Raw genomic sequence first — 25,972 nt, forward strand, 5'->3', positions numbered from 1 at the left:
TAGATCCTGGTTTGTGGGACGTCCTGGCTATTAACCTCGCTGTTGTAACTTGCAGTGTGTGACCATACTCGTGAAGAAAGTGAAGTCTTACCAGATAACTGAAAAGCAGCTTCAAGTTCTCCTAGCGTATGCTGAGGAGGACATTTATGATACTTCAAGACAAGCCACCGCATTTGGTCTTCTGAAGGTATGGTGTCACCAGCAGGTCGGATTGTGCAGTTTATGAGCCGCATGTCAGATAGTTAAAATAACCTGGAACATAGAGTTTTGACTAGTTGTAGACGTCCAAAATTAAGTACTGTATAAAGATTATGGTGATTTTGGTGGATTAATTATAAGCTAATATCTTAGTAAAAAGTTTGAATGTGAGCTCTATATTAACACTTCCAGGGAATTCTGTACAAATACAAGTCCTCTTCTTGTATTTATCATATTGGACATTGTTTTTTCCTTTTTTTTAATTGTGATAAAATATACATAACATAAAATTGACATTTCAACATTTTAAAGTGTGTCCTTTTTCTTTTGGAGATACTTTAATTATGTTTGAAAACTGCCTGTGACTGCTTTAACGTCAGGTCAGCTTACACCCATCTGCAGTAAAACATGAAATGAGTATGTCTTTTCCTTTTGTGTTTTAGGCCATTTTATCAAGGAAGTTATTGGTTCCAGAAATTGATGATGTCATGAGGAAAGTATCCAAGTTGGCAATTTCTGCGCAAAGCGAACCAGTCAGAGTCCAGTGCAGACAGGTTTGTAGAGGGAGCTTCCTCCCGTTGCAAGGGTAGGGCCCTGCCTTCTCTGTTTGGTTTTAAGATAGAACGATATGTCAACACAGACTGAATTCTGAAGACACCTTTCTGTCATATTCTTGCTTTATTCTGAGACTCAGGAACCATTGACACATCAAATGTGAGAAGAGTCTCTGCTTTGTTTTAAGGGTATTTTTCAGTTAACAAGGAGCATTTTGAGTGTAGCCCAGCACCTGTGGCATATTTCAGATGTATGAAGAAATACCTTTTCCTTCTCCAGCATGACGGCCTGCAGCAAAAGTTTCCATCCCGTTGTCCAGTCATCGACTACCACCTGTGCATATCAGTGTCTAACAGGTGCTGCTGGAGGAGCAGGCAATAAAATTTTTATAGTCCCTATCCTGCAGGAGACAGGCACAAAGCAAAAAATTCCACAAATGGTTACTTAATTACAGACGTCCTAAGTGCCAGGAGGGAAAAAGTGCTGTCATATTTCATCACTTGTAAGACACACATTATTTGTATACCTCATAGAAAGAAAAAAATTTCTTGATGCAAGGGTAAGATGCCATCAATTATAAGACACATCCCAATTTCAGATATGTTAAATGTGAAAAACTGCTTCTATGAATTGGATGAAATATGGAAGGGCATATGATAGAGCACATGGTCGGGTGGCAGGCCACCCTAGTGTGAGAGTCAGGGAAGTCCTTCCTGAAGATTGGCATGTTAGCCAAAATGTGAAGGGAGAATAAGGCTTTGCGTTCCAGGTGAAGGGAACAGCCAGTGCCTGAAGAAGGTAAGCCTTGAGGTGGGTGAGAGCTTAGCTTGTTGGAGGAGCTAAATGAAGGTGAGTGAGGTGGGGAAGGGAGCCAGGTCAGGCCTTGTGGTCTTGTTAAAGATTTAGGGCTTTGTTCTAAGAAGAGCAGAAAGCTGTTGAAATCATGAGGCAGGGGAATGACATGAGCAGATTTGTATTTATTCATTTGTCCATCCCTGATCGTATGAGCACATATCAACACCCAGGAGGCAGAAGGGTCTGAACTGGAAATATGAACTCGGGGAGGAAGGAGGAAGAGGCCAGGGTGGAAAGCGAGGAAGCATGTCTTTAGAAAAAGTTTCCCCGACTACTGTTATAAAGGAGGGCCAGCTGCTAGTTATTGAGCACTAGCCGGAGGCCCAGTACTTTCGTACCTGACTTCTGTTTGTAACTACCCTTCAGAAGAAACAGCACTCCCATTTTATGGCCAAGGGAAAAAAACAGGCCTTAGAAAGTTTAATGATGTCGCTTGGTTCTCACAGTTCATTAATAAAGGAGGCTGAATGGTACAGTCGTTTGAAAGCAGGGCCTTTGGATGCAGATAGACTAGACAGGGAATTCTGGCATCGTCACCTGAGCAAGTTACTTACGTCTCTGTGCCAACTTCATTCTGTTCATCTGTAAAGTGGGGTAATATCACCTACTTCCTAAGGGAGCGATGAGTATTAACCAAGAAACACTTAACACAGTGCATGACACACGGAAAGTATTTAGTAAATGTAATAGTTACTATTATCAGTATTAACATTATCGCCACTATTGTTCTTATTCAAGGGGAAATATGGGGTTGAACCACAGTCCATACTCAGTCCATCACCCCACTAGCAAGGAGGGAGCTTCCTCCATGTGAGCTGAGATTTGTCGCCCTAAACAAGCATGCCAGGACTTGACTCTTAGGCACCTAGTGCGGAACCTGGGAAAGTGAAGTGGAAGCAGGAAGGAAGGGCTACAGTTCTTGACTCAGGAGGCAGACTTTGCATGACTGACCACCCTTCTGGAAGGTCTTTGTAACCTACCAGTGTGTCCCAGAAAGCAGTTTAGGAAACAGGAATCCTGGAGAGACAGGATCCAAAAAATCATCTGTGTAACTTTTGTTCCTAGGTTTTTCTGAAATATATTCTTGACTATCCCCTGGGCGAAAAATTGAGACCAAACTTGGAATTTATGCTCGCTCAACTGAAGTAAGTTTAAGTCATAAATTACGCAGCGGCAGAGGGGTAGTTTCTTCTCTCCTTTTAATGTGGTAGCTGTCTTGAAAATGACAAAGCCTAAACATAATGGCACATTCTCTGAGGTTATCATCTGGATCATTGACTTGATTATAATTGTGTGTTGCTTCATATGGCAGTTCTGTAAGTTGCTTTTCAATTCAGTCTGACCATTGATTGTCATTAGAGTCCACTTAAGAGAATGGTAAAAATCTAAGAAAATTACATTTAAAACTACACAGTAGCATGATGGATATATACAAGCATTAAAATTGGAAAAATGGAGTTTTTTCCGCTTTTTAAGAAATAGACTAACAGACACCTTGATACAATATTTTAAATTTTTAAAAATATTTATTGGTAAACTTAAAAGATACTAACAAGTCCATCTGATGTTCTTGCCCTAGTTATGAACACGAGACTGGGAGAGAGTCCACCCTGGAGATGATCGCCTGTCTCGTGGACGCATTCCCTCAGGTACTGAGTCACAAAGACGCGCTGTTGGCTGCGCTTGCCTTGCGCCCTGGGAGACCACAGTCCTGGTTAGAGCATCTGAGAATGCCAGTCCGAGTGTGCTCATAAATGCCTGTTTTCCTTTAGGGACTGCTCCATGAGAACTGCGGGATGTTCTTTATTCCTCTTTGTCTAATGATGGTGAATGATGACTCTGCCATGTGCAAAAAGATGGCGTCTGTAACAATCAAATCCTTACTCAGTAAAATCAACCTTGAGAAAAAAGATTGGCTCTTTGATCTCGTGACCACCTGGTTTGGAGCAAAAAAGGTTAGGGTTGCTTTTTGTCATATGTCAGTGAAAAGTCTTACCTTTTGGTGTTCAGACTTTAAATAAGATTACATATGCTACATTGGTGAATTAATTTTTCTCAAATAGTTTTATTATTTTTATTTGATTATGTTAATAATATATTCTTATAGGGAAATTTCAGGAAATATAATAAGTTATGGAGAGTAACATGAAAATCACCTGTATTCCCACAACATGATTAATGTCAGCCAATTACTCCACTACATGAATGCATTGTAATTTTCTTAACCAGTCCCCATTGACGAATACCTTTGTTTCCAGTTTTGCTTATTCAGTTAATGGAATGTAATTTTTGTCAATGATTGCATCCACTTGCCAGTTCTCCCACCATCATGAGTGGCCCATTTTTGTGGATCATAAACAACACATGTCATATCTTAGTACTGGCTTCAGGTATTAAAGTCAGAATTGGGGGCACGGGGTGCTGTATGAAACTTGTTTCCATTCTTTTTTTTTTTAATTTAAAATGGGAAAAAAAATGTATTAAAGTATTCAGTAGAAAACGATGAGTGCCACTTTCTGTTTTACATGTTATTCTTGGGTATGAAGATTTCTCTGTGTTTTTCTTGTTAGCCACCAAAGATCCACATTCTGTTGGTTGCTGGCATTGTAAAGAAATATTGAGAACAGAGTCATGCCCACCTTTATTTTACAATTTTGGAAAGAGCGTCCCAAGTTGTGTTGACATTGTCTTGTGGTGGTTTATTTTGGTAGAGCTTAAATAGACAACTAGCTGCCCTGATCTGTGGCTTGTTTGTGGAAAGTGAAGGAGTCACTTTTGAGAGAAGACTTGGAACTGTTCTTCCTGTGATTGAAAAGGAAATTGATCCTGAAAACTTTAAAGATGTAAGTTATTTGCTAGAGAGTAAAACTTTTGCTAATTTTTGTAATTTTACTTGAGGGGATATAGGTAATACATTACATATTATTCATGTTTAAAAAAATGGTTTTTTATTAGTGAAAGCAAGAATTCTGTGCAATTGGATCTTTTCAAAATGGTGTTAAAGTAAATGATCTTCTATAATGTATGAACTTCAAAGGTTCTTAAGTAGGGCAATTCCCACCCCCACCAGGGGACACCTAGCAACATCTGGAGACGTTTTTTGGTTGTCACAGCTGGAAGATGTGGGGGCGCTACTGGCATCTAGTGAGCAGAGGCCAGGGCTGCTTCTAATCATCCTGTAGTGCACAAGGTAGCCCCCATAGCAAGAATTATCTAACCCAAAATGTCAGTAGTGTTGAGGTGAGAAACCCTGGTGTAGATTTACATGCTAGAGTAAAAATGTCCTTAAAATACTCTGAAATTTCATGTTGTCCTCATTGAATTCCATCCATCTGGTTTTTAGATCATGGAAGAGACTGAAGAAAAAGCTGCAGATCGCCTTTTGTTTAGTTTTCTTACACTGATAAGTAAACTCATCAAGGAATGTAATATTGTTCAGTTTACCAAGCCCTCTGAGACTCTGAGTAAAATCTGGAGTAAGTATTTCCTTTTTATTTAAATCTAAAAATAAACAGTTGTGATAGAATTACTAAAAACACATTTGGGAAATTAGAATATGAATACTTTAGAAAGTATATAAGGTCAGGAAAAAAGTCTAGGAGAAAAAGATTTAAAAGGCCCTTTCAAATTGATTACAGTGAAACTTTTTCTGTCTGAGAAAAATAATATATATTTATGACTTCATAAGTAATACATTTCATTTATAAAAGAAAGAATATTAATTATGGGGGAGTAAAAGAAAGGAAAAAAACTTCCCAAAGTCCTCCTGGCTGCTTGATGATAATTTGGTATATTTTTCCATCCAGTCTTTCTTTTTGTGAAATAGCCATAGGTTTTTTTAGAGAAGTTGCATAATTCCATATAAACTTTTATATCTTGTTTGTACCTAAATGAGCATATTACTATACTGTAACACAGTAGATATTCTTTTAAATAGCTATAAATAGTTCATCATGCAAATGTGCCATAATTTACTAAACCATTTCACTTCCATGGGACATTTAAGTTATTGTATATTACTCTTTAAATAAAGGATAAAATCCTAGAATTTTTAATTTAACATTCAATTTTGATTAGTCAGTAGAAAACAAACATTAGAATAAATGCCTCTAGTACCCACCTGTTTTAAGAAAACTGGTGATCATATGAAAAATAACATAATTACTACATTGCTATTTGGCCTACTCTGGTATGGCTCCACTGAGACGTGGCCAGCTTATTACAAAGGTTCATATAGAACAGAAGTAAAACCATGTTCATGAAATAGAAGAGCAGAGACTAAAACTCAGATATGACACAGTTCATCTAGAATTTTAATCCTGTTCCCCGGCACCCACCAGGCTTTTCCACTGTACTTTCCAAGTGTGGTTTATGGAGAGTGGCCATGTAGCATACAAGTGAGCTTTGGGGCCAGATCAAGCTGGGGCCCAGGCCTGGTTCTGCCTGTTAGAACCTGGCGTTTCACTTAGCCCCTCTGGAACATCTGTTTCCTCATCTGTAAAATGGAAATGAGAATTCTAATCTCACAAAACTGTTGTGAGGTCTAAATAAGATAATGTATGGAACACAGTTAGCCCTGTGCCTGGCACATTTAGAAATCCTCAATAAATGAATTCCAGTCAGGTACTTGGAGCCCCCAATTTCAATAGTTAGTAGAAGTAAACATGTACCTGTATATAAACTTACATTACTTAATTTAGAAAATGTTAATGCCACCTGATCTCCCTTGAATTTGAAACTAATTCTTATGGAACAGGTCTGGTTTGAGGCTTACTCCTACGTCTGTCATTTACTATGTTAGGAGGTGGTTTTCTAGTTGTTTCCAGTGTCTCACCACCTCACTCCTCCCTAGTTCCTTAAAAGCTTCTTGAAAGACTATTTTGTTCATCTTTGGTTCCCAAATCCAGGCACATAATAGATACTCAGTAAATGCCTAAGTTAGTCATGTTTACCACCAAAGAGTCAGAAAAGCTGTGAGACATCTGAGAATGCATTTTGGTTTCCTTAGGTCATGTGCACTCTCACCTGAGACATCCGCACAACTGGGTGTGGCTCACTGCAGCCCAAATATTTGGATTGCTCTTTGCCTCTTGCCAACCAGAGGAACTTATTAGAAAATGGAACGCCAAAAAGACTAAAAAGAAACTCTCAGAACCTGTAGCAGTCAGGTTCCTAACAAGTAACCTTGAGCAAAAGGTAAGGTTTCTCTAAAACTTTTTCCTTCCCTCGTGATCTGTGTGAGATGTTCGTGTAACTGTCTTGGGGATGGCCCTTAGGAGAAGCCCTTCTAGCCGACAACTTATTGCACATGTGAATCCACAGGAGTGTCAGGAACCAGAGAAGGGTCACCATCAAGGCCAAGGTTTTTCAGATAATTTTTAGACCATCAGTCTAGTCAGACTTTTGCTTATTCAAGATGTTCATCTTCCATTATATGTTTAAGTTCCCTATCAACATTGGAAAATAAGATTTATTTTTTTTAAAATAAGATTAATTCAGTCTGTCCTGCCTCCTTCATAACCTTGTTGATGACTAAATGTTATCACATTCATGATAATGTTTGGCAGGGACCATGTTATATCCATCTCTGATTTCCTAGGACCCAGAACAACAGCTGGCATATAGTGAGAACTCCATAAATATTGAATGAGTGGAGGATGGAAGGGAAAAAAAGAAAAAAATATACTGAGGTGTTGCAAAGTTCTCTACTAATAACCTAAGGGATTATTATCTCTGCCTGCCCAGAGCTTAGAAGTATCCCAGGTCTTTGGGCTGAAGTGCTTGGGGCAGGTAGAAGGGAGCAATTACAGTTTGTGGTCGTGAACCTTCCCTCTCCAGACTATACAAGTGATCATTCAGAGCAAAGTCTAGTCCCTGAGGTGTATTAGCATGGTTATTTGGAATTGTTAAAAACAGTTAGAAATATCCGGCATTGTGTCTGCCAATGTCCATTTTCTTTTCACAGATGAAAAGTATCTCCCTAGCCTCTTGCCATCAGTTGCATTCCAAATTCTTGGATCAGTCTCTAGGAGAGCAGGTAAGTATTGTAATCCTCCCAGTTTAACACAAGGGAGTTATTCTACCAACAGTCTAGAAACAGGTTCACCTTTGGTATTTGTATTTTTTGTTTGTTTTCCTATTTTAATGTTTGGGGAATTAAATGAAATATACACTCAAATACATGTTCAGTTATAGACATATATCTAATCAACTCTTGGGTCCATGCTGGGATTACTCTTGGCTCCATTTAAAATTCCCAGTAAAGATGATGCAGCAGGAGGCTGGCTATTCATCTTTTCATGTTCAGTTTTAACATCTACTCCACATTGTGACTGAAGCTTTGAAGGGCACTGACTGATTGATTATGGTTGTTCTTATATTAATCTGTAGTACTGAATTTCCTTCGTTTATCCCTGGAAGTTGAAGAGAAAGTAATAATGTTCATGCTACAGTGGTCCGAGAATTGTCTATCCTTAACAGAAGGCAGATAAATCACTAAGAAATTTTATATATTTTCAGATTATAAAAATGTAACTATAAGTAAAATGTAAATATGGAGAAGCATTTATAAACGTGCAGTAAATGTAAATTACTTCTGCATAGTTGGTCTACTGCTCCCTTTTATTTTTCCCTCTTTTGATAGAGCAGTAGGGCTGGTAGACGATGAGGTGACACAGATGTGGTGTCTGGATATGAGCAAGGCACTTGACCACAACTCTTGTCATTATGGACAAGATGAAGTGATGGAGATCGAGTGATGGGGCACTAGAAACTAGGTGAATGCTACATCCGAAGAGTGATCTCAAGTGGCATGCCATGAATACTAATACCTGCATCACTTTTTTAAATGAATATATAACATGCTTCATTATATGGCAGGGTCGGGGAAGGAATGGATAGCTATTCAATGGATAGCAAAGAGAGGCCAAAGAAATCCTGCCAGGGTGAACAGTGGCTGCAGTCTCACACAAATATGATTTTAAATAGAGGCTTGACAGACCAAACTTGGGTCAGGGAGGAAGAGATTTACTAGTACTGACCCAGAATGACAGAAATTATGGAACTGAGTTCACCATAATCTTAGGGTGCGTTAACAATGTGAAGTGGCTGCCACAGGGAAAAAAGGCCTCCAAAACTGGGACTGTCTTCATGGAGGCCAAGCTTCCAGGAGGAGGAAATTATAATCTTGGCATGAACTGCTGATGGCCAGGCCAGCCTTGGTCAGTGTCTGGGGTTCTGAGTACTACATCTGGGGGAACTTTTGGCACACAGCACCTCTAGCAGAGCAGCCAGGATGGTGAAGGAACCCAAAACCGACTTGGTTTTCTCCTTCATGTAATGGGTGTGAAATACCTACATCAGAGGTTTCATGGATGTCAGAGTTAGGGACCCAATAAATGCGTCCATTCTTGTAAGACTAAAATTGGTCCCTGGGCTATTTAACTGAATCAGATGGGATTTGAGGAGGGAGGAGCTCAGGGTTTAAGAACTTGGGCTGGAATTCTAAAGACCTTTGACTCCTGGCTGACCACTCACTTTGTCTTTGAGAGAGTCATTTAGTTTTGAGAGAGTCATTTAGTGACTCTGAGCCTTGGTTTTCTCTTCTGATAATAGTACCTGAGGGTATTTTAAAGTTGAATTAGAATGCCATATATAAAGTAAGTGCTCAAAGATGGAAACAGTTATGTCTGTGAAGGAATTTAATGAGGGAGGATGAAAGCTCTCTTAAACATGTAAATGGATGGCCCAGAATAAAATCGTTTATGCTGTGTGGCCTTAAAGGGTAGAACTAGGCCAAATGAATGAAAGTTACATGGAAATGGGTTTGGACACACGATAAGGAAAAACTGAAGAATTATCAAAAATTGGAGCAATAAATTTAATAGTGCAATACCCACTTGTTTTTATTTTCTAATTGTAGAATACCTATTTTAGCTTCTGCTTTATTAAGCCATATTTATTTCAAAATCAAAGTCCAATTCCGCCCCTTTCCCATTTTTTTTTTTAAGGTTGTTAAGAATTTGTTATTCGTAGCCAAAGTCTTATATTTACTGGAACCTGATTCTGAGGATAAGCAAGGTGAGATAAAAGAGGACATGGAAGAACAAGAAGCCTTAGGAGATGGTGTGGCCAGAGAGGAAGTCGGACACCAGGCCCACGCACATGAGAAGGCAGAATCTGACCGAGAAGAGAATGAAGAGGCAAAGGAAGAGAACAGCAAGCCAGCCACGCTGCTGTGGTTGATCCAGAAGTTGTCCCGGATCGCAAAACTGGAAGCTGCCTATTCACCTAGAAACCTCTTAAAGGTGCGACAAATGTGCAGAATGACTGAAAGTAGTCATTTTTTTTAAAAGTATTTTAGTGGTATTAGTGATCCTCCTAAGTTCCTAGGAACTTTTAAACCCAAAACTGCAGCAATACCTGCCCCACAGTAGACCTTGTTTTCTAGATTAACTATGTATGACCGCAAATGTAAGAGAAAACACTTCAAATGAAAAATGATCTGTACTTTCAGAGAACGTGCATCTTTAAGTTTCTTGGAGCTGTAGCAATGGATCTTGGAAAAGACAAGGTGAAGCCATATCTCTCAGTAATCATAGCTCCTTTGTTCCGAGAACTGAACAGCACCTATTCGGACCAAGGTAATTCTTCTGAATACTTGCACATTAGGACTTCTCACTTCCCTTCTGAAGCTTCCTTCTTCCTTTCTGTCCTCCCTCCCTGACAGAGTTTAAGGAAGAAAATTTACTAGGCATCAAGGCAATTAATAGCAAGCAAGAAGGCATATTTGTGTTATATTTGATTGCCTTCTTCTATATGCTTTCTCTTAAGAGTGAATGTTTCTCTCCTAAAAGATGTTTTACTCCCAAGCGTAGATTAAATATTCAAAGAAAACTATAATTTGGGGTGGTTCTAAACCTCATAGTGTTATGAACAATAATGAACAATAAAATGTCATTACATTCTCAAGAATTATAAGGTAAGAGTGTATGTATTATTTTATATGAAATTGTTTTAAATTTAAATTTTTCTTTTTTCTTGCCTGGTACATTCTTTTTTCTTTTTAGGTACATTTCCCTCACTGATCCTAAATTGTCTCTTTTAATAGGAAAAGAGAATTGGGGGTTGGGAAGAGAGGAGGTAAAGTGGATGTTAGGAGTTCTAAAATAAAACTAATGAAGTCAATGTGAAAGCAGGAGCTACGGTAGTCCTGCAACCTTGAGAGAGTTTCCTTGTTCTTAGAGAGGAAAAGCAATGGGGAAGGTCGGGTCTGCTTTGGTTCTCCTCAGCCAGCATTTATTGAACACAATATTTGCCAGGCACTGAGGGTTCAACAGGAGAAAGGGCCTAGTCCCTATCTTCAAGAAGCTTGCAATCTAGAGGAGGTGTCCTGAGCTCTCCTGAAAGTGACTGCAAAAATCTGTGGGTTATTTGCATTTCGGAGAGAGAAGGCAGGGAATGGTGGGAGAGCATAGCTTTTCTTTAGCTTCTCAAAGGAGTGTGAGTCTAACCCTAACCCTCCCCCCCCCCCAAAAAAAAGAAAGGTTATGGCCAGAAGTGATTCTCTGTGACCCATGAATTAGAAAGGGCCCAGAGAAACACACTTACCTTTCCCCCATCTGCAGAGAGCTAAGCAGGTTAATAAAGGTAGCCCAGAACGTTTCCATCAGGTTCTCAAATTAATGTCTCCTGAGCCAGGATTCCCCTGGAAAGTGGGCTTCCTGGTCTCTGATCTCTTATTGCATCCTGGATAAGGTGGTGGCTGGGAGTGCTGTGTCCAACACTTCTTTCTGCTTGTTCTCCCATCTCAGAAATGCAGAGGCTAGTTTTAGATCAGTGTTTAATGTTGAAGTAATAAAAGTGATAATGCTGTAGAAGTTTAAATTTTGCATGTTGTTGATATGGTAGATGTTCAAACGTGTCCTTTCCCTATGTGACTGTCTCTGATTGTTACACTCTGTATGTGATTAGATCCTTTGCTGAAGAATCTGTCCCAGGAAATCATAGAATTACTCAAAAAACTGGTTGGGCTTGAAAGCTTCTCACTGGCCTTTGCCACTGTACAGAAACAGGCTAATGAGAAAAGGGCACTCCGGAAAAAGAGAAAGGCTTTGGAGGTAAGCTTGCTGTTTGACAATATGGCATGTTCATTAGGCTTAATAACTCTTCTTATCCAGGGGTGTGTACCTGTGTGTGTCGCACTTACCCAGGGAGGAAAGAGGAACTGGCTGTGTTTGAGAGGAACTTTATAGCTGGGGCTCCAGACTTTCTTTAATGGGCATGTGTTGCATTCATGATGTTTAAATGTGAACAAAACGGTCCATTTCTGCAATTGATTTTTATTGGTTTAACATTTACTTTAAATTTCTGTTCTTTTTTCAAGTTTGTAACTAATCCTGATATTGCTGCCAAGAAAAAGCTGAAGAAACACAAAAATAAAAGTGAAGCAAAGAAGAGAAAGATAGAGTTCCTGCGTCCTGGCTATAAGGCCAAGAGACAAAAGAGCCACAGCCTGAAAGATTTAGCAATGGTGGAGTAAAGTGCTCCCTGTGCTCATTCAGTATCTCAGCTTACAAAGCGTGAACTTCCCAGTGTCTCCGCTAGTCTGAAATCACAGCAGATTTTATTATTAAGCTTTGGCATAGATTGTTTATTATACAGTTTAATATAATCATGCTCATATTTTTTGAATTAAAACATTTCATAATATTACTGTATCTTCACTGTCTTAAAAGCATGTGACATTAGTGATAAAGAGTTTAAAATGTAATTTTTTTTAAAAAAGGTACACTTTAAAATAGCAAGACAATGTAGAAGAAGTTAGGAACACATGATTTGCAATACTTTTATGGAATTATGAACCTTTATCAAAATGCATTAAGAAAGATCTGCACAAATGGAGAAACATAACTATGTTCATGGATAGGGTAAGAGTCTTCCCAGGTTGGGCCATTGGTTAAATGTGTATCTAAGCAAAATCCCAAAAGAGCTGTTCACATTATCCTAACAGGCTGATTCTAAAATTTATATGGAAGATAACAAGCCAAGAATAACTATGATGCTTTTAAAAAAGGAGAACGGCATAGGAATCAAATGTTCAAACATTCACAAACTTCAGCATCTGTGTTTTGATGTAGTTTATGTCTCAAACAGGAGTTCTCACACTTCCAGGGGGTTTGTAATCTACCAAAAGAATAAACTTGGGGCATCTTAGAAGGCCTATTTTAATTCTAAGTGATTTAAAGTACATGTATTGCTTTAATAAAAATTTTAAAGATCAAAAAACAAAAGTTACGGGGCCAGCCCTGTGGCTGAGTGGTTAAGTTCACGCACTCTGCTTCGGCGTCCCAGGGTTTTGTCAGTTTGAATCCTGGGCACGGACATCAGGCCATGCTGAGGTGGCGTCCCACATGCCACAACTAGAAGGACTCACAACTAAAAGTACACAACTATGTACCCGGGGTCTTGGGGAAAAAAAGGAAAAATAAAATCTTTAAAAAAAAGAGAGAGAGAAAGTTAATACTAAGGCAAATATCAGATAGTAAAAATATCTCAGGGATATTGAGCACAGCTTTGTTTTAATCAGTAAATATTTATTGAGTGCCTACTAAGTGCCAGGTGCACCACACTAGATGCAAGAGATACTAACAGTAAATAAACTGGTCCCTGCCCTCAAGGAGCTTACATTTCCACAATTTAAAGTGCATCTCAGGTATTGTGATAACAGAATTCTACCACTCTATTTCTTATTTTTTCCACTGTGACCACATGACACATCACAACTACCAACCAGATAAAACAGAAGTGTTAGACCTAAAAAGAAACCTTTGATACTATTTGTCCAAGTCTCTTGTTATAGAAAAAAAACTGAAGGAGTGGCCATTTGTGCCTGGAACTCGTGTTCTGATTTCAAGTTTGGTGCTTTTCCCATTTTCAGGCTTCTCATAAAACAATATTCAGTAGATTTTTACAAATATCAACATTCAAACTCCTGTAACATACCTGTACAGTTGTTTCCTGCTAGACAAGGACCTTATAATTTACACCATATTAAAATAAGTGTGTGCTCAATTTATCCCATCCTATTCTTTATAAGCCAGAGGCATGAGGATAATCCAAGTGCTGACCTTTGCTACAGCTTCATGTGCCTTCAATATTCAAGATGGCAAGAGCTACACGCCAGGCATCATCTGCCCTCCAGGACCTCACTTCCCCATACTTCGCACGCAGTGTTCCTGAATTGCTGGGGGTACTTAGCCACTTGACACAGAGACCAAATTAGGAATGGGTGCTGGGGCATGAGTAAGAAGAGTAAAATTCCCAGAGGTGCAAAGAGAAAGCCACATTCACTTGAGCTGAGAGGATGACCAAAAGTATGAGAGAAAGGCCAGAGGCCAACATCTGGAAGGATAGTGGTGGGGACAGGAAATGAACACTAGTGTTCCTGAGACCTGAGGGGCACAATGGTATTAAGCTTTCTTTACCAGCATCTAAGTTTTTAAATGCTGGTTGTCCAACTTAAAAAATGGAAAAAATTCCCTCCAATTTTAGTAATTACTATGGACTGTATTTACTTCTCTCACACTGTAGCCCATCCTGTGGTGCACTAGGTAGTTTGAAAAGTTCCTTTGAACATAATTGATTTTAACAGCCTAGCAGTGGCCTAATTTTTAAAACCAAGAGTGCTTAATTTCTCTCTGTAGAACCAGTAAGATTTGGACTTCTCACAATCAAATTTACATGTCTAATTACAGGTAGATAAAAAAGGAATGAAAGACAATAAAGACATCTTTTTCAATGCTTCTTAAAATAGATTTTTTTATTTCCTTTAATGTGAATTTTTTCTTCAATGTGTTGTGAATTCCATCAAATAGGATCATGTAGGATTGTTTATACTACCTCTACTAGTATGGACAAATAAATTTATAGACATTATTTTGAATACTGTGTCTACTTCGATTAAGCATAATTTTATTTAAGGAGTTGGGTTGTCAGTGTTGCCAATGTTGGCATTTTCAGGTATTTATGGTGTAGCTTATGATGGGACAAGCTTCTGACCTTGAAGTCTTACTTTGAGCCCTGTTCCCACCTCACTAGCAGGTGACCTTGGGCAAGCCAACCTATCAGAACCTTGGGTCCACATCCATAAAATGAACACATTACAACCTGTCCTACCTACATCACAGGGTTCCTATATAAATCAACTAGGTCAATATACATAAAACTGTTTTCACAACTATAAAGTACTGTAAAATAACAATTACAGATAAGTCAGTGAAGTTAACCACCAAAATAATTATTTCTACTTCATGCCTATAACCAAAAGCTTTTAAACTAAACAGCTTAAATAAAGTGGTCATTAAGCAAATGAAAACTGTATTACCCACACTATGTCCTAGCCAACTCTACTGAGTCTAATCTTTGGAAAAACTTTATTTTCATTTAAGGGGGGAAAAGTCTGAGTTAAGATATTTATTAATGTTTATACAAACAAGCTGCAACCACTAATTCAAAAATAGGAGGGTTTTTTCCTCAATAAGAGTACATTCTTTAATAGGACTATATTTGAAAAAGAATTCCATACAAAGAGAATATGTACCTTAACACAAGAAAGCAAGGAAGGAATATTTTACATTACACAGGACATTCAGCTGGTTCAATCACGATGAGTTACCCTTCCAACCAAATACTTATTTTCTATATTTATTACAAACATTGCAGTCAGTTCAGTATATGCCAATAATCACACAGTTTTAACATTTAGTAGTGTGAAGCACACTTAACTGTTTCCAAAGGACTATGTGATGTGGTCTTCATTTCAGAGAAGTGATTGAATTACTGTCTGCTCTTTAATGTTTCAACTAACCTGTGAAGAGAAAATTAAGTTTCATAAAATTAATTTCAACCTTTCAGGTATAGAGCATGATCATTTATAATATCAATTTTATACTGAAGGTAGATTCCAAAGCACTTTAAATGACACAAGCTAAGACAGTTACATTAGAAGAATAAGAATAAGGTTATGGACTCAATTTCCATGAGGGTCTTCTAGCTTTCACTTTGTCTATACTTTAAATGAATAATGAAAAAAAGACCAACTCTCTACTTTCCAGGCTGCTACTACCACAGCCAGGCCAGATGTGGATAATTCAGAGGTGAAAACTAGTCTCAGTCCTCAAGGAGCTGATAATCTATGAGTAGATGCACAAATCAATGATAAGAGAGTGTAACAAGTACTATATCACTACTCTGTGACAAGGACTAAGTGTGTATGGTAAGGCAGTGAGCATGGAGATATGTCAGGGAAGAAGAGAGCCTTAACCTAAGTCCTGAAGAATATGGAATTGGAGGGTGAGGTGAGACAGGGAAAAAGCTAGAAAAATGTCAGACAGCTGGTATATCTATCTATAACTGGGTAGGTGTGGTTGAAATAAAAGCAGATGCACATGATGACCAGTGGGAGAAAAGGCTGGAGGATCTTAATATGATAAGCTGCTAAGTAATCTGAGTTTCATCCTTAAAACTAAAGGGAAATCACACAGGTGTGTAAACAGTTGCATGCACATACAAACGCACAGATGGCTTCTGGAAACACGATACTTACCACTCCATTGCCTCATCGAGACCAGTGCCTTTGGTTGCTGAAGTTTTGAATATTTGCCATTTTCGGTCCTTCAAGGCAGGTAACCCAAGTGAATTTGCCATCTCGGAAGGAGTCATGGCCTGTTCCATGTCTTGCTTATTTGCAAATACCACTAAAATGGCTTTTCTCAGCTCTTCTTCCTAAATAAAGTAGAAGATATTTAATTTCCTCTAATCAATTTGTTCCCTTGAGTTTAGGAAGAAATGCCAAAAAATACATTATTTTAAAAGCATATTTCCTAATTAATTAATTATATAATTAATTAATATATAATGTTCATTATAAATTATTTGAAATTACAGAGAAGTATAAAGAAGCTTCACTACAATCCTACCTCCCAAACATGATCACTGTCAACATTCTGGGTATATTTTCTACTGCTTTGTAGTTCAGATACTTATAGTTTATGTAGTAAATACATTTATATCTTTAAGATCACATTTACATACAGTTCCATACCCTGCTTTAAAAAATAAACTATTAATCATAGTTGTTTCTCCAAACCATCGAAAAAGTTTTTTTTAATTAAAGGTTAAATATACTCTATACTATGAATACATGTGCCATAAAGGATATAACTTTTCCAGTATTAGACTCTTAATAGATTCTTTTCACTTGACTATTAGAGACACCCAAGTGACAGAGTCATTATACAGAATCTTTGCGTGAATCTCTATTTCCTTAATACAATTCTCTAAAAATGGAATCAAAGTGAACTTTTTTTCAGGCTCTTGTTACATATATCAATATACTGCTTTCCAGAAAGACTGTAACAATTTCAACTCCACTAACAGCGTATGACAGTGCCCATCTTCAATGCAGCCTTGGCAGAATTGAAAATTATATATTCTTCCAAAATAGCATCTCACTATATGCTTATTTATTATGAGGTTACTACGAAATACCAAATATTATTAGCAATATATTTTTCTCCTGAGAATTTTAAGTTCATGCCTCTTGCTCATTTTTCTGCAGATGTGCAAAAGGTCTTTACAACCAGTAAAGACCTGGTTTTTACTGGTTGTAAAACTGTGTCCTGGTTCCCTGTTTCACCCTAATATGTATTATTTGGCATCTGAGCTTTTGCAATTTTTTTGTCTGTATTAATATAATTAAATCTATCTTGTCTTTTGTAATTCCTTCCAATCCTCTGATTTAGAAAGACCTTCCCTATCCAGAAATTTTAAACATATTCACTTACATATTCTTATAGTTACTGATTTCCTTTTTTTTACATTTAATTCTTTACTCCATTTAGAATTTATTTTTATGTACAAAGATGATAAAACTTAAATTGATTTTGTGTCTCTAAGTTTTAATATAATAGTCCTTACCCATACCCTACCTGTACTTTATATCACATGATAAATATTTATTGAATCAATTAAAAAACACTTCCTAAAGAATGAAATATCAGTTCTTTCTACAGAAGATTATACAAGTCAAATCATAATACCACAAATAACCTAACAATCCAGCACAACTCGAGAATTGTAAACTGAAAATAATCCATTTCTTTTATGCAGTACTTTATATGATAAAAATCTATTAGACCATGTAAATTACATCTAAATAAAGTTTTCATTTTAAAAATCTATTACACCTCTGACAATTAAACAGTCCCTTGAAATTTCTCATACTTGATTTTGGTCTAAGAAACTCTAATGATAAATATGATGCTACGTTGCGAAAAAAACACATGGACAAAGAAAATAGTTCAGTGGTTACCAGGGGAAGGGGGTTGGGGGGTAAGCACAGGGGGTGAAGGGGAGCACCTATGTGGTGACAGACAAGAAATAATGTACAATTGAAATTTCACAATGATGTAAACTATTATGAACTCAAATAAAAAAATTAAAAAAAAAAAACTAAGCAAAAGTTTAAAACTATTAGGTCTGCAATTTATAACTTGGAAGCCATTAAGTAGTCAGTAGCCCAAGAAATCAGAAGTCCAAAGTATTCTAAGAATGCCTCTACCTAAGTAATCTAGTGGCCTAGAACTTCTATTTAAACATTCAATGATTGGATAATTCAGAATCATATTTTGCTGGGAAAAGGAAACTTACTCATCTAATTTTCTCAAGGAAAGGCAATTTAATTATTAATCATTTATACATTCGAAAAGCTTATTTAACAAATGGAGATTTTAAAAACTTTGATTATTTAATGCATCCTCTAAATTCAGTCAGTTAGCCAATATATAATCTTACGAACTTCAGCGAATACAATATACTGAGTTCTTAATTAAATGCTATACACTGTTCCACACATCAGGGATTTCAGGGTAAACTTGAAGAACTTACATTTTAGGGTAAGAGACATAAGTAAACAAATATATTTTAAAATAATGGAAAGAAACAATAAGTGGTACAAAGAATAAAGTAGGAAAAAGGGTTAGGAAATAACTGAGACTCCTCTCTGGGAAAGAAACATGTGAGATGAAAGATGTCAAGGGAGCCCTGCAAAGATGTGGGGAAGAGCATTCCAAGCAGAAGGAAGAGCAAGTGCAAAAAGCCCTAAGCCAGGTGTCAGGTGTGCATGCTTGGTGTGTTCAAGGAACAGAAAGGTCAGTGTGGCTGAGGCACTGTAAACACAGGGAAGTGTAAAGGATGAAAACGCAGGGAGAGGAAGTAGGGGCCAGAATTAGGCCAAAGACCCAAAAATATATATTTCTCTGAACATTAATGCTTCTAAAACAAACAAATATGCTTTCTTCTTATTTATACCCTTATCTGCTTTCACAAGCAAATTTATACATCTAGAAATAAAGACATTTTTTAAAAAATCACTTCATAGATGTGACAGAAAAGTTACTTCAGTTTGGAAAGACTTCAGCTCTGAACTTCCTGGAAATCAAGGAATCTAGTTTAAAGGAAGTTACAAGGCTGGATTTTTTTTTTCTTTTTTTTGGTCTCCAACAGTATTTCTGGAATAGGAAGTAATTTACATAAAAGAAAATCATCCTAAAGGCATGGGGAAAAGAAATCCCTACTTTCCTTTTAATTATTCCTGCACATGATGATAAACAATGGAAACAGCAAGCAAATGTAAATGATCTCCTCACATTTTAATAAAGTTTTCTTACCTCCAACATGGCAACTAACTCTGATTTGGAAATGCCAATTCGGTCTCGGTCACAACTGTCTACGACATAAATGACTGCATCTGTGTTTGAATAATAACATCTCCAGTATGGCCTAAAAAAAAAATTCAGAAATGGAGAACATGTTATTATTTGAAAGAAGAAAGTGATATGTTAATTTATATGCTAGGATTTGGCAATGATGCGGGGTAGTGTGGATTTACATGCCAATCCTGCCCAACTCATGTTACAATCAACGCCATAATGATGCATTGTTTCTGATGAATATATATATCCCTCAGATGTGATGAGATGGAAAGAGTGTTGATAAACATTAAATTACAGGACCAAGGAGTTTCAGAATGAGTTCTGACTTTAGACTGAGAGAATATATTTGTAATCTATAAAATCACCAAATATACTGAAAAAAATTGTACACAGACCTGATTGTTACATCTTATAAATCTTTAACTGGGAACTCCTTAAGAGGAATGGGTTCTTAAAAAAGTTTTTAATATGATTTTATATAATAAGCATTAAATTGATCACTGAAGCCACCAAGAAGTAGCAATGGCTAAAATAAGAAATAGACTCAAAAGTGGTTCAAGAAAGGTGTTAAAAGGCGGCAAGATGTTTGGGCAATGCACTACTAATCTTTTAAGATGACACCATCCTGAGCAACCACTGACAGTCACCAAACATTCACAGGTACCATTCAAGCACAGAAAGCCAGGCAGGAGACCTGAGTTCCAGAGGGCATTTATGTTCACATTAGCCCTAAACAGTGTCCCTGAAAGGTAGTTTTATGGCAACCAAAAGAGTCTGTCTCACAAAGCAAGGGGCTGACAAGACTAAATGGAGGACGCTTTTTAGTTAAAAACTACTGAAAGTAATTAGGTCTTGAGATTTTCATGAAAAGATTTTTCATTTAAGTGAGATCTGAAAAACTGGCTTCCTGAGATTTTAATTCATTTGAGAGAATAGGCAGTTTTTACCTCATTTTAAACTAGGTGGCTCCCATTTAAATTACAGAAGAAGATATATTTTGATTTACTGCTGTTATCCCTAAAAGAACTAACAAGTGTTAAATACCACAAAGTAATCTGGTCTCTGTACCATACCTGATACTTGTCTGTCCTCCTAAATCCCAGACTTGGAATTTAAGGTTCTTGTATGTCACTGTCTCAACATTAAATCCAATGGCTGGAAGAGAAATCAAATCAGCAGTGTATGTAGACTAATGCATTCTACCTTCAAAGTATCCAATCTAATCGAATTTAAGCAATGAATGGTAATTGTTGAATCACACTATTGGTTGAGAAATTACTCCATTTAGGACAATATGCTGTGCTATATACACAACCACACAAAAAACATCAATTAGCAAGATCAGCACCCTCTTCAGGTTATCTAAGAATCCCCAATCATCTCTGCAAATATATAATTCTCAGCTCACTGGAAATCCTGTCAAACTCCCCTCATAATACAGTACTGGCATACTAAAGTGTTCATAAAGTTATATTTAGAAAGGACAGTTGTAGATGTATTACAAAACAATGTAATTTTGGTGGGTAGGAAATAAACATGGAATAAAAACAAAAAAGCCTAGATTCCAAATTTCAGTGGGTCAGAAAACAGCAATGGCCGTATACTGCTTTATGAAAGCCGGGTTCTCTAAGCCTGGGTTCTCTCTAGCCAATCTCATGGTGTCTCTGCAGACTTCCTCTAGAGCTCATTTGTAATAAGGTCACAGCTGGACGGCCAAAGACGAGGTGTCCCATCCCTTTTCCCTGCCATTCTTCTTGGGTGGAGCTCTGGCACCACACAGCTGAGGCATTGAAAGGAATCTAAGGGAGAGTGAAGAGGATGCTAAAAAAAAGCTTAGGTGTTATATACGCAGAGATTACTGAGATTTTACAAGCTTAAAAAAACCAAAGTAAAATATGATTTATAGCTGAAACTGGACAATTAATTTTTGTTATAGACTTGTTTATATTGGTAAATGATGCTTATGAATATATGCTAAGCATGCCTATTACAACTAAAACATAACTATACTATCACAAACCTGAGTGAAAAACTATAAAGCAAGTTCATGATGTCTCCCTTAGAATATTAGGTAGGAGCGTGATCACCATCTTCACCACGATTAGGAACATTGTTTATATGCAAAGGACAAGAGTGTGGTGTAAAGTGGAATTCACTGAAATGCAATCCACTGGGCTCTGTGCACTGCAGGGGCCCCCAAGACTTAACTGTAGCAGAGATAGGCGATTCTGAGAAGCAAAAACCAAGGGAACTGAAATTTATTGAAGGTGGCAAAAAGAAATAACAGATGCCATAGGGTTTAAAAAGTTCTTCTTAAAAGCTAGACTTTTTTTTAATCTGGAAATTTAAATACTACTAAATATAGAAATACCTTGAGTGACAGAGTAACTTTAGAAGCATAATTCAAATACTCTTAATTCTATGAACTCTTAAACTTAGTTTAAAGATAGCATTCTGATCAACAAGTAAATTCAGGTCAACAAATGAAAAAAAGTAGACATAACTGAAAAGTATTCTTACGCAGTCAAACAGGACTGTTCGAGACTATTTCTCTAAGATATTAACAACTGGTTTAAAGGCGGAGTGTCTCTTCTCTTGATACTTTTAGGTAAAAACTAACTACCCTCAGTCTCTTCAACTCAGATCTTTACAAGTAATCAACAGAATTACATAAGAGAAACTAATCAATTACAACAGTAACAAACACAGGGGAAAAAACACTTCACATGTAATATTACTTAACATCTACATAATTCTTTACAGAGATTTACAAAGTATTTTATATACTTCCTCTATTTTCCCCTCAAAGCCAGTGGATATTTATTACCTTCATTTTATCAATAAAAGATACTAGCTCTCAATGAGATTAAGTGGCTTAACTCAAGCCAACTTTTAAAACAACTCTAAACAGCAAAAACCAGCTGTGTACAGGGGTCCTTAAATTACACCAAACTGCCTGTCAGCTTATGAAAAACAGTGGTATTAATATTATGCTCATACTAGAAGTTTAAAAACCTTATCAATTACTTCATGAATGATTTATTCAGAAATAAAGTTATGTTAGATGGAAAAAACCAGAAAGCTCCTGTACTCAGTTCATCATACCAACACTTACTAGGAATAGTAGTAACGACTTCTCCAACCTGTAATCTGTATAAAATTGTAGTTTTTCCTGCTCCATCTAATCCCAAAATTAAAATCCTCATTTCCCGGGTTCCAAACAGACTGGAAAAAATACTTGAGAAAAAGCCACCTAAAAAAATAATAAAAGCAAAAACGTATTCAATAATCATTTTGTGAACTAGGTCCACAAAACATTTAATCTTGCCCTTTGAAAACTATACCACATTAAATAACATTACAATATTTTCCTTGATTCATAGGTGCACATTTTTGCTCCCAATGAAATATATTACTTAACATCAAACAAGTAGTTACTGATTGTTACCATGTCCTAGATACTGTGTCAGGCAGGCACAGAAGATACACTAAAGAAGAAGAGAAATATGACCCCTGCCCTCAGGCAGCTCACTTTCTAATTAAGAGCATAGGCATACCTCAGCATCATCTCCACCACCCCTAAAAACCAAAGGGTGAATCAGAATGACAGTGAGACCATGAGGTCCTCGCTGCTGAAAAGCAGTTATCATCACTCTATAGCAGCAGTACCATCATAACTACCTTCAATCACTGAGATTTCTCTATTAAGCAATACAACTAGCCTAAGGAATTGAGACACAGAAGCCAAAAATAAAAACTATTCTTGATAGAAAACTCACTTCAAAAAATAAGCTACATTCAAAGCATATGAAATATTTCCAGAAAGCTTCCTAATATGCAAGGTATTATGTAATATAAAAGCACTTGCAAACAGAGGGTAAAATGGTGGTTACCAGATGCCGGGGTAGTGAGGGGAATGCGAAAGATGCTACTTAAAGGGTAGAAACTTCCTTATAAAAGGAATTAATTCTGGAAACCTAAAGAACAGCATGGTGACTTAGTTAATAATAATGTATTGCACATACAAAATTTGCTGAGACATCATGAAGTGTTCTCACAGTACACACAAAAAAGATAACTGTGAGGGGATGGGTGTGTTAGCTTGATTGTGGTAATCATTTCACAATGTATACAGATATGAAAACATCACACTGCACACCTTACATATATACAATTTTTATCTGTCAAACATTATCTCAATAAAGCTGGAAAAAAACTAAAGTTAAAATTAAGAAATTATCCTGTATCTCAGGAGAGCCTCCTGGTAACAGGTTAAGGTGTTGACTCATTTGGATTGTGTTTAAGTGAAATAACCCCTAAGAGTAAGAGAGGTGGAAATTTAGAATCTTTATTATTCTTTTTACAACAGAAGAAAGCAGCTTTTTTTAAATAAGTTTTATCTTTTACAATTATGGGGGAAAAAGCATTTTCGCCCTTTCCCACCAAAAGCCATTAGAAAAGATTAAAATAGAAAGTTACATTAACAGTGTACAAAGCACTTGACAGCAGAAGTGATGCCGCTCACAATACATGGTTATCTGACAACGAAATGACCTAATTAAGAGCGGCAAGTCTGGATAAATGAACACAACAAACATGGGCTAGAGAACCTCGGGAAAAGTATACTAGAAAAGGCTGACTTGACAGCCTGCCTACCGTTCACAGGTAGAAAACAGGAGGAACAACAAAACTGAAGGGGGTTATAAAAAAGACAGGAAAGCTCTCATGATGTTCCAGAGCAGGAAGTAAACTCTCCAGAAAACCGTGGAAGTATTTAAGTAAGCCAAAGAATTTGCACCTTCATTCGGAGGGCTGTAAACAGATTAAAGACTCTGCACCTTCATTTGGGCTCCAGTCGGGAGGGAGGCTTTACCTGATGCTTGTGATGACAAGGTAGTCCTCAATTAGCACACCAAAACCTGAGATTAAAATTTTATGCACTGACCGTAATAGTCTCCCCATTTCCTTCTCCATCTTACTGTAACTATTACCTACGTGAAAAGCTACAGATAAGCACACAAATGCCAAGTTGACTATAAAACACCACCATGAGCAGCACCTCTCTTTGGATTTTTTTTTTTTTTTTTTTTGAAACTGACGCAGTCCCAGCGACCAGGGAGAAAGAATCAAGCTTCCATTATGGGGTCAGCTCTTATTTTTCACCCAAGAAACCTCGGCGAACCTGCGACTGACACTTTGCCAGGCTTTGCAAGACCAACTCTATCCAACCAGTCGAGCTGCGTCTGGGGGGCTGAGGGGAAAGTTCACGGTCAGCGGAAAGGACTCCCAGGCCGCCGCTCCGACCCCTTGACCCCGCCGGGATGAAGGGCAAACGCGCGGGGGCGGACGCTCGAGGCGGGGTCCGCCCCACAGGTGAAGAGCCCAGGTGAGTGAAGTCCTCAGCGACCCGCCACCTGAGAAGCTGGCCACTCTGGCTCCCCAGGCGCGCCCCTCTACCCCTCCCGACCCCAGCCCTCGGCCGCAGCCCCCGCGCGCGCCCTGGCGCCCCTCTCAGAGCCCTCACCCATGATGAAACGTCTGTCTGCCTTCGTCGATCGTCAAAGACAGGCCCCGGCCTCGGGAGCGACTCCTGTTCGAGTCTCGGCGCCGCCACCTCCGCTCGCCGCGGCTCCAGCTCTGAGGCGGTTACCTTGGAAGCCTGGTCCGCCAGCAACTTCCACGTCGGACTCCCGGCGGGGGCGGGACCGAGGGGCTGCCGCGACTGCGCGCCGGCAACGGCGGCCTGAGCGTCCGCGTCGTCGCTTTCGACACAGGTCACCGGCGCGCTGCGGGTAGATACTGTGGAAGCCAGAAGAGAAAAAATATTCAACGGCCTCGCATCTCTCCTGCTTCTGTTTTCTTGGACGGAAAGGGCTTCCGAAGCAGGGGAATTCGAATTTTCATTTTAAATTCTGACACCAAAACGTGGCGAATCCGCCAACCAAGAATGCGAGTCGGGCCTCGATGCCGCAGTTCCGAGGATGTGGGCGCAGGCTGCCGCGTCGCAGAAGTTGCAGGTCCTAAAGTGCCCTGCGGGGGCGACCCTGCTTTCCTTGGATGCTTTCTGCGCTAAGGAAAGAGGACTACGATAATAATAATAGGAAGATTCCCGTGTCTCCGATACTGGACAGCCTCACACCTGAGGCCGCTAACTAGAGATTTTTGGCGTCACGGTGGCCTGCGGGGCAGCGTTCGAGCCCCCTCCCTCCTTCCAGCTGACTCTAAGCGCCTGACCACCTTTCCAGGGTCCGTGTTGTGGACAGGTGGTCCCGATCATGGGGAGTGGGGACCTGTTCCCTCGGGGGCGTCGATTGGGAGTAATACAGGTGTTGACTGTGAAGTGTGTTGGGAGGTAGGAAGCAACACCTGGAGGATGGGGAGAAGGGATTCTCCTAGACTCTAATCTTTTTTAAAGGTTGAGCATGCGTGTTTTAAAAATTCGTAAAGCTACAGAGAAAAGTGAACTTATCCCTAACCCCCAGTCCCGCAGTTCTCTCTAGAAGTAACCACTGTTAACACTTTCTTGGGTCTCCTTCCAAATGTAATCTTTGCAAGTTATGTTTTTGTGTGTATTAGAGATTTTCATCCAT

General features: G+C 38.3%; 2 protein-coding genes across 4 annotated transcripts in view; one reads left to right on the plus strand and one right to left on the minus strand.

Moving 5' to 3' along the window:
• Window positions 1-12,318, plus strand: part of UTP20 (UTP20 small subunit processome component) — a 92,868-nt gene extending 80,550 nt beyond the window's left edge. For both annotated transcript variants that reach the window (XM_008527446.2, XM_008527447.2), the window contains exons 50-62: window positions 56-187; window positions 642-752; window positions 2,674-2,753; window positions 3,188-3,257; window positions 3,381-3,563; window positions 4,320-4,451; window positions 4,952-5,084; window positions 6,617-6,804; window positions 7,574-7,645; window positions 9,618-9,914; window positions 10,124-10,250; window positions 11,581-11,726; window positions 11,993-12,318. In XM_008527446.2, coding sequence (XP_008525668.2) covers window positions 56-187; window positions 642-752; window positions 2,674-2,753; window positions 3,188-3,257; window positions 3,381-3,563; window positions 4,320-4,451; window positions 4,952-5,084; window positions 6,617-6,804; window positions 7,574-7,645; window positions 9,618-9,914; window positions 10,124-10,250; window positions 11,581-11,726; window positions 11,993-12,148 — 1,827 coding nt within the window. In that variant the 3' untranslated portion in view covers window positions 12,149-12,318. The remainder of the gene's footprint in view (window positions 1-55; window positions 188-641; window positions 753-2,673; window positions 2,754-3,187; window positions 3,258-3,380; window positions 3,564-4,319; window positions 4,452-4,951; window positions 5,085-6,616; window positions 6,805-7,573; window positions 7,646-9,617; window positions 9,915-10,123; window positions 10,251-11,580; window positions 11,727-11,992) is intronic.
• An 863-nt stretch (window positions 12,319-13,181) lies between these two features.
• Window positions 13,182-25,772, minus strand: ARL1 (ARF like GTPase 1). Of its 2 annotated transcripts, XM_008527448.2 has the most exons (6): window positions 24,907-25,588; window positions 22,498-22,635; window positions 20,456-20,537; window positions 19,338-19,449; window positions 16,214-16,392; window positions 13,182-15,475 (listed from the first exon to the last, which is right to left on the minus strand). In XM_008527448.2, exons 1-6 carry the CDS (start codon window positions 24,908-24,910, stop codon window positions 15,445-15,447), a joined length of 546 nt encoding a protein of 181 aa, XP_008525670.1. In that variant the 5' UTR covers window positions 24,911-25,588; the 3' UTR covers window positions 13,182-15,444. The 2 variants fall into 2 exon arrangements, with proteins under 2 accessions (XP_008525670.1, XP_070456340.1); XM_070600239.1 differs by lacking the exon at window positions 22,498-22,635 and having other exon boundaries at window positions 24,907-25,772.
• Between the last annotated feature and the right edge of the window lie 200 nt (window positions 25,773-25,972).

This window comes from Equus przewalskii, chromosome 29 (genome assembly GCF_037783145.1).
Source record: "Equus przewalskii isolate Varuska chromosome 29, EquPr2, whole genome shotgun sequence".
Lineage (NCBI taxonomy): Eukaryota > Metazoa > Chordata > Mammalia > Perissodactyla > Equidae > Equus > Equus przewalskii.

Coding starts and splice junctions, on each gene's coding strand:
- ARL1 (XM_008527448.2), bottom strand. Junction 19,450..20,455: donor GGAGGACAGACAAGTATCAG/GTATGGTACAGA, acceptor TTTTTTTTTTAG/GCCATACTGGAGATGTTATT. Junction 16,393..19,337: donor AGTTAGTTGCCATGTTGGAG/GTAAGAAAACTT, acceptor TACTTTATTTAG/GAAGAAGAGCTGAGAAAAGC.